The sequence below is a fragment of the Galeopterus variegatus genome, unplaced genomic scaffold, assembly GCF_000696425.1.
Source record: "Galeopterus variegatus unplaced genomic scaffold, G_variegatus-3.0.2 Scaffold2992, whole genome shotgun sequence".
Classification (NCBI taxonomy): domain Eukaryota; kingdom Metazoa; phylum Chordata; class Mammalia; order Dermoptera; family Cynocephalidae; genus Galeopterus; species Galeopterus variegatus.
The window spans coordinates 7,719-16,564 of NW_007729103.1; the positions used below are offsets into that span (position 1 = coordinate 7,719).

An 8,846-nucleotide genomic window follows, 5' to 3' on the forward strand; every position below is an offset into this window, starting at 1 on the left:
GAACATCACACTCACTCTCTCTCTCTCTCTCACACACACACACACACACACACCCCTACCTACCTACCTCCCTCCCTCCCTCCCTCCCCCTCCCCCGGCAATGCTCATGATGGATGCAGAGGCGTCAGTCTCCCAGAGGATAAAGCCTATGTCTCCCACCCCTCCTGGCCTGAAATGCCTCAGCTGCTCCATAAGTGTCTGAATGGGCCAGTGGGAGACACTGCTGTCGCTGACACATCCCTGTTTGACAGCACACGGTGTGGTCTTCCCTGATTGTGCGTGTGCGTTGGGGGGTTGGGGGACTGGAGCACGTAATGATAAAACTAGTTTCTACAAAGCAATGCTATTTGTACCAAAATATTTAATGAATATGCTGTTAAAATAAAACCAACAAAAGAAATAGTAATATAATTTTACTGGTTTATATTTCAATTCATAAAGTTGACACACTGAATCTACCCTAGCACAATGTCCACGCACCTAGAATTAGATGGGCTTACAGCTGTTTTGGTAACTGAACAAGAAAGACACAAAGCAGCAGAAGGGACAGTGTGGGGGGAGGGGTTGCCACTGTTTCCTCCCTGTCACAGATGACCCCAGCAAGCGTTAGTACAGCCAAGAAAAAAAGAGCTACGAAACAACGTGTCTCTATATACAAACCAGTGCCTGTTATAACCAGCCACCTCCACGCTGAATGCAGAGAAGGGGACAAAACCATCTGCAATACAGCCCGTCAGCATACACTATATAAATTAAAAGTCAAAGTCTTTTTTTTTTAAAAAAGATGCTAAAACCTCCATCGATAGCTTTGAAGTGAGAACTTGCAGCCCATCTGAACAGTGAGGTCTGCACCCAGCCACACTGTGGACCAGGCCAGGAGGACAGGGACCTCGTGGCATGTGCATCCTGCATAGACTCCCACATACAAAGACACACAGCTCAGTCTTTCTCACTTGTACAACCTGTTGTGCAAAAACACTAAAAACCTTAAAGTGAGGGAGCTTGTCACAGCTCCCATAACGTAACGGCAAGGGGGACAGCAGAGCCCAACAAACCTTGAGTGAAATGAAGTGCCCAAGTAACCACATAATTAATTTGTGCAGGTCAGCAGTCCTAGTCTGGGATTTAAACACTGTCCATTGGGTATACTGGGAAAGATATTTATATATATACACACCACATGACACATTAAACAAAATAAGATTTGTCCACATTATGATTAATCCAGTCTCACAGTCAAGTCGCCCACCCCAGCCTTGTGAAGTCAGTTTGGCAGCTAATGCTAAAAAATAACAGGAACTGTGAGAGTTGCATAGACTTGATCAAAAACGTGAATAATGCCAAACCAAAAGCCTGTGCATTATATAGTTTTAACAAAACTAGGTGGCTTCAATCACAACTATGAAACCCTCCTATTTAAAACAAAGTGCTTCTCCATGTCTACCTGGGGGACTTCTTTCTGCTGGCACTGAAGCAGATTAGAATTATTTGAGTTTCTGATCCCCTGACACTGCCTCCCAATATATATAATATGTATTTTTTAAAAAATTAAAGGTTTAGAAAAAAATCAACAGACTGAAGGATCCCCAAACTCTGATAATGTAAACTCAGCCATTAGGCTGGGTGAGGTGTTGCCCTGCACAGGGAAGAGGCCTGGGAGGTCACGCTGAGGAGTGGTTTCTGGAGTGTGCCCAGAGCATCAGCTGAGCTGGCAGGCCAGCTAGTATCAGTGGTTCGGAAAGCTTCACCCCAGGGGCTGCCCACTTCAAGTGCTCTGGTCCAATGACCTACCAACATGCGTCCACAAATCTGACTTAGGTACATTCTGGTCCTGGGACATGTCACAGAATCACACATCTGGCCAAAGAAGGCAACAAAAGGTGTCGTGTTTTCTGAAGGTGTCTGGAAGCAGCTCTCAGCAAGTCTCTTTCCCTTGAACCCCGGTTGCCGTCTTTATGGAGCTCAGTGTTCGGTTAAACCACGTCTTCTTGGCTGCCTGTACCTCATTGAGGGCGAGGCCTAAATGGTGCTCCAAGTCCTGCAAGAGGAACAATGCACGTAAGGATGCTGGGCTCACTGTCAATGGTGCTACCTCCCAAGAGCTGAGCCAACATTAGCATTTAGTCTTTTTACTCTGCAGAGATCTCAAACTGGCAGAGAAAGGTCTGGAATGCCTAAAGATTTGGGAGTTTTCCTAGTTAAGACCTCATTTCCTACATACTCTATTTATTAAAATAGCCTCCTAATTTAATGTCTTCCTCTCCTGTCCACCCAGTGTGCACCAGGAAGACAGCTAATGGTCTAGCTCTGATTGCACCATTAATTTCCAGCAAAAAACCTTTAAAGTCTAAACTCCCTAGCATCGCATTTGAGATGCTTCACAGTCTGGGCCAATATACTCCCTTCTAGCCTCAGAACCTACCTCCATCCCCTACTGCATGGAAGGTGCTTCCTGAGAACCCCTCCTTACTGGGCAGGCCCTCTCCTCCCTGTGTGAGGCTGACAAGCCACTCCTGCTGACTGGAATGCTCATTGTACTTTCTCTTCTGCAGCGGCAAATCCTTTTCATTCTTTGATCACAGCTCAGCTTCTGCTGCCTTGGTGATGCCTTTCCTGATAGTCCTGGGCAGTCACACAAGCCAGACCTTAGCCTTGCAGTCCCAGCACCTAAAACGGCCTGGCAAAGAGCAGGTACCCTGAGAATGTGTGTGATGAGGCAGACCCAGCCCTAAGGTTTAGTCTTGAACTTGGTTCCTTCCACAAACAGTGCTTACCTAGTGCCTACCTTGTGCTCAGGATTGGCACTGGTGGGACTTGCAACGCAGCATAAAGATTACCAAAATAAGCCCTAATGTCTTCATCAGGAATGGAGGCTGAGATAAGTTAGGTAATGTGTCCAAGGGCACAGAGCTAGTTAAGTGAAAGGAGTTGGGACAATAAAAGCTTACATTATGAAGCCTGTTTTCACTGTGCTGAACCTCTGCCATACATTATCTTTCGTCCTCAAAACAACCTATCATATAGGGACTTGACTCTTCCATTTGTAGATGAGGAACCTGAGGTATAGAGAGGTTACTAACTAACCCAAGGTTGAAGAGTTCAGTGGTGGAGCTGTGATTTTAAAGTATGTGTTCTCTGTTTCACCGAAAAGATTCCAGGCTTTGTGGGTAATTCTTAACATGACAAAGTCCAAATCCTGATTAAACATCCAGTGGTACATAACAAGTACTGGGCTTCTTTCCATGAGGATTAATGGCAAAAGTTTAAAAGGAACCAGAAAACAACAACAACAACAACAAAAATAAAAAAACAAAAAATCCACCCTAAACCATGAAGATCATTTCTGGGGTTTCTAGTCTATATCAGGAAACCAGGCCCACGAGCATGTGCCCAAGTCCCACTGCTGTTACCTGTATCTTACACTCGGCTTCCACCAACTGGAGCTTGGTTTGTGCCAGTTCTAGTTCCATCTCTCTCAGCTGGTTCTTGAGCATCTCTTTCTCTTCATCTGTTTCCTCATCTAAAACCTCCTTAGTTGAACTGATGCCCTTTACACGCCCTTCTTTGTTGAAAAATTCCCGGCAGCGCTCACAGTCATCCACCTTTTGCTGAAATTGAATGTCAGATGTGAAGAGGCAAAGAAGAGAAACTGGCCCTTTAGGATGGTGGGAGCGTCTGCTCCGGGCACCAGCATATGGCTTCTCAGCTGAGCACCATGGCTTCTGAAAACCTGTGCTCTTTGTGAACTGGCAGATAACCTGTTAGAAAAGCCACCTGGTATTATATACCAAAAGTTCTAGAAACCCAGGCTAAGAAAATGAAGTCATGACTAGATAAGGATCTACGAGGGTACTTCAAAAAGTTTGTGGAAAATAGAATGAAAGGAAGATATGAGTCTTTCTATGACCACTTTTGAAGCGCCCTCTGTATGTACATGGATTTTCAGCACAGAATTAGAGATAGGAGAAAAAAAAAAAGGCAGGGGTGGGGGGATAAACTATCCAACTACTGGTAGCAATTAAATATACTGTGCTATGTTTATACAAGGAAATATACTGCTTCTAAAAGGGTTTTGAGGAATTTTTCATATCATAGGAAAATGGTTAAATGCTGGTTAAAATACAAAACAAAAATGTATGCAAAATATGGTCACTGATGGATTTTGGATATATTGTCCTCCCACAACTCGTGAAAATTTGATCTCCAATGTGGTGTGTTGGAAACTGTTTGAGTCATGGGGGTGGATCCCTCATGAAGGGATTAATGCTCTCCCTGGGGGGTGGGGGTAGTGAGTGAGTTCTTGCTCTATAGTTCCTGCAAGAGCTGGTTGTTTAAAAGACCCTGGCACGTCTCCCCCACCCCCCCCTTGCTTCCTCTCGCCGTGTGGTCTGCTTGTACCCACCGGCTACCTGCCTCTTCCCGCCATGTGTAGAAGCAGCCTGAGGCCCGCGCCAGATGCAGCTGTCCCAGAATCATAAGCCAAATAAACCTCTCTTCTTTATAAGTTACCCAGTCTCAGGTATTCTGCTATAGCAACACAAGATGGACTAACACAGTCGCAAATAAAATATTTATCATTTCATCAAAATAAGATGCCACTGTTTGTAAGAAACAATTTTATACTACTGTAAGAAAATATTCTGCCAATTAAATTGCAAAAAGCCATCAGTAATAAAAGTCCACATTTAGTGAGGTTAATGTGAAAAAGGGCTTATCTTTGAATGAAATTTTATGTTACAAATAAACAAGAAGACCAGAAGGATATACACCAACATGTTAATAATGAGGATGTTACCTGTGGATAATGGGATTATATAGATTTTCCCCCTTATTTACTCTTATTTTCTAAATTTTCTGCAAGACCATTATTAAAGTTTTAGAGTCATAAAATAAATTACATTTAAACACTAATTATGATGCAGGTTGGTGTCATCTTCCGCTAGGTATAATGTCGCTCTGTGTTAACATGGCCATGAGCACAGAACTTACCAATGTTCCTGTCCACTGACTTGTAAATATGTTAGTAAAGTATCTTTCAGTAAATTACTAATCTTAGCAAAATTTGACAAGTACTCTAATACAGGTATGGTTTAACAAAAGAAAGCACCAAGTTACATAAGTCCCCCAACTTGGCAACAAAACAAAAAATTGAAGTCCTCACTGTATTTGGATCCATTATATCAGATGGAATGAGCTCACCTGGGGAATATCTGTGTTCTACAGAACAGCACTGAAGAGTGACAGGTCAAGGCATGTGATCCTGACCTCTGCACTCCCACCTGAAGCAAAGCCTTGTTACTTGCAGGACTCCTTTACCTCAGCTTTGCACTGCAGCAACCAGCTAACTGCCTTGCCAATGACATTCAGAAATCTTGGGCCCTTGTACTTTGAGATCTAAAGCCAGAGCTCTTTTGGTCTCATCTATATTCCCTTCCAGAGAAAATAGGCATATCAGTTGTTAGTTACTGAGCCTGGCCCTGTGACAGGTGCCTTATTAGGTACTTCTTGGCTTCTCTCACTTTTGAAATCAACTGCCCACTATCAAAATCTGTTGCGCTGAATACAGCCATAAAATGAACTAGGTGGTACGAAATCTCTTTAGTAAAGAAAGACTTACCCGAATTTTCTCAATTTCCACTTTATTAGCTGTCTGCTGCTTCTCTAGTCTTTCACTCAGCTGAGAACAAATCTAAAGAAACAAACATAAAATGACAATCTCTTGAGCAATGTAATTATCTGCATAATTTGGGCTCGGGATAAATTCTATAGTTGGAAGCGGGAATATGTTAAGTGGAATTAACATAGTCCCAAATATGCTGCTACTGCCCAGGAGGGGGTGTGACGTAGATGGATGAGCAGAGGCTCTTCCTGCTGAACCCGCTCTGCATCCATCAGCCTAGGAGCAAGTCCTACTGGCACCACACGTAACAGCCAGGGGTTTCTGAACACTTGCCAACTCACAAGCCGGCATGAGATTCCAGCGTAGAAGGAACAAGACCAATTCAGTTATGTTCTTAAAGCTCAACCAGCCAGGAAGATAACGGATTTATAACAATATGTAAACATAAGTCTATAATTCTCAATCTGAAATGCTCCCCAAGTGTAGCTTTCATTTACTAAATACCTACCATATGCTGGGCACTAGGCCAGTCACTTACAAACATGGTCTTTTTTATTTTCCTTATTTTGCAATTGAGAATAAGTGAAGTCCATTGTCAATGCAAGGGGCCGAGCCAGGATTTGAAACCAGAGTGCTTAAACATTTGGGTTTGGAGGGTATACACTGCATCCAGGGAAGCAGGGCTTCCAGAGTACACAGCCCAATCCCAGGGTACAGGAACCTACCTGCTTGTAGTCACCAATGATAGAACTGTTCTTTTTTATTTCAGATTCTGCTTTATCTAGTTCCCGACGGCACATTTCTTTTAGCTGCACATATAAAAAAGCAAAAGCGAATGTTTTAAGGGAAAAATAAAGGAAGCTCTATGTTAACTCCTTATTGCTGGGCTTTCCAAAAAGTGCCTGAGCTAACTCTGGAAGTGCTCTAATTCCCTTACCTTCTTCCTTCACTCTCGGCAGCATTAGTCCCTGCTCTTGATGCCAAGAGAGGGACAGAACAGTCAAAACTTCTAAAAATGTCAGATGCCATTTAGAATTGGAGCTTTGGGTAAAGTTACTCCCTGCCAGTGCAACCCAACCTGAGACCCTTAGCTGAGGAGGTAGCACAAAGCAAATGCAGACCAAAGAGCTCAGGAGAGGACAGCAGGTTTTTCAGCACCTCACGGTTTACGGTAGAAAATGCTTTGTCATCTCTCACCCCAGCCAGTCCTGCCTGAGGCTGGGAGGACCACGGTGAAAAGGGGGCTTGCTCCAGAGGGCACAGCACCCAAAACTCTGCCTATGACTACAGGTCTCTGCCCCCAGTGAGCGTGGAACCCTGGCTCCGAACAAGACTTCCAGAGTTTGCTCTATGAGGGATACATCAGAGGATAAGCAATGGAAGAGCCAGATGTTACATGATGTGTGCTTTCCTTCTTCAGAAATGCTAACCCTCTTCTTTGTTACATGTAGAAGTTGATATATAGGAATTTCTCCTGCACCAATGAAGGATGGGCTTAGACCCACTGTCTCCTCATAGGCTTTAATTATTAAGAACCATTGTGCTTTTACACAACAAATAAAAAAGGCCTTGGGAGGAAAAACTGAAGCCAGCTGTCTCCAGGTTCTCTGGTGCCAACAGGAAGCCACCAACTGAACTCCCACTTCTCAAACATTCGTAAGACAGAGGAATGTGGGAGAGGAGCAAAGTTCCAGTCACCTGAGCAGACTCTTCTTCCAACCGTCTTTTCTCTTCTTCTGAATCGATCAGTTTCTGTTTGGTCATCAGCAGCTCCTTATTCAGTGCGTCTGCCTTTTCCTCAGCCTGAAACATTTAAGATAGGCTGTCATAGAACGAGAAGTGAGAACCGGAAAGGGTTTATCCTAGCACAGTCCCATTTTAAGATGATGGTGAAAAACTGTGATCCAGAGAAGGGAAATGGTATGCCCCAGGTCACACTGAGACTAGACTCATGCAGAAGTGCCTGACCCAGCCTCTTGCACAGAGGTGGCACAGGGCAGTGGCTAGGAGCTCAGCCTTTGGCATCAGACAGTGTGGGACCAACTCCCAGTGTGCACTGACTGTCTCCCACTTGGACAAATCATTGAGAACCTCTTTAAGCTTCAGACTCCTCACCTGAAGGACAGGGCGTGAAAAGCATTCAGCAGAGTGCCTGGAATACAGTAAACACTCAGTGAAGGTAGCTCTCACTATTAATAGTAATAATACACTCTGCTTTACTTCCTTCAAATTGTATTTACTCTGCTTCATCCAACAAGTCCTGCATTTTGTTCTTGTTATCACATGATGAAGGAGGATGCCCCTTTCCCGGCACTTTCTTTTAAAATGCATGCAAAGTTTTGGTGGGCAGATCTGTGAGTCCCAGTGAAAAAGATAATCCTGTGGCCTGACATACAGGTCACTCCAAGCATAACTAAAGAATGACTGACTACACCATGTTAGAGAACAATCAAGGACTAGACACAGAAGGTCTTTGCTGGGCTCCTTACATACAACCTTCCTTGGCAGAGGATAGTAGTTTCCCTGAAATTAAACAGTGTTCTGATGTCACCCAGAGAAAGTAGTGTAACTGAGCCCCTGAACTTTCTACTCCACTCCCTCCTGTGTATCTTCTTTGGGGAGGAACAGGTTCCAGAGGGCGCCAGGACCTTAAATGGGGAACTGAGAATGGCATGATATGCAGATTCACATGGGCATCAATTGCTAGTAAACTGCACAGACACACAATTAATGGGGTCTTAGAGTTAAGGCCTGTCTTTCCTGGTGAGTAGCTTATTATCTCCTTCACAAGAAGAAATCAAAAGGGAAGTGAAGAGAATCAAATGGTAAATAACTAGTAAGGAGAAAGAAGTCCTGCTAAAGATTCTGACCTTAATCAATGAAACACGTTATTGTCTCTCCCTTGGACTCAGTTAACACCTTTCAGCGCTACTTCAGTGCATGTGCCACACACTTCACTCCTCTCCTTCCCTCAGCATCACTACCATGGTAGATGATGATTAATACTAAGACTAATTCTAAGATTCATGGAAAAGCCATGTGATGAACTGGGTCTTCTAACTCTCTCCCTTGGACTCAGTTAACACCTTTTAGCGCTACTTCAGTGCATGTGCCACACACTTCACTCCTCTCCTTCCCTCAGCATCACTACCATGGTAGATGATCATTAATACTAAGACTAATTCTAAGATTCATGGAAAAGCCATGTGATGAACTGGGTCTTCTA

The 8,846-nt window shown here is 43.9% G+C and overlaps 1 protein-coding gene across 3 annotated transcripts in view; it reads right to left on the reverse strand.

The window, feature by feature from the left end:
• Positions 1-341: 341 nt before the first annotated feature.
• The window catches only part of RABGAP1 (RAB GTPase activating protein 1), a 146,523-nt gene continuing 138,018 nt past the window's right edge, over positions 342-8,846 (reverse strand). For all 3 annotated transcript variants that reach the window (XM_008583665.1, XM_008583666.1, XM_008583667.1), the window contains 5 exons: positions 7,319-7,423; positions 6,346-6,429; positions 5,618-5,689; positions 3,411-3,608; positions 342-2,038 (listed from right to left, as the gene is read on the reverse strand). In XM_008583665.1, the coding sequence (XP_008581887.1) occupies positions 1,916-2,038; positions 3,411-3,608; positions 5,618-5,689; positions 6,346-6,429; positions 7,319-7,423 (582 nt within the window). In that variant the 3' untranslated portion in view covers positions 342-1,915. The remainder of the gene's footprint in view (positions 2,039-3,410; positions 3,609-5,617; positions 5,690-6,345; positions 6,430-7,318; positions 7,424-8,846) is intronic.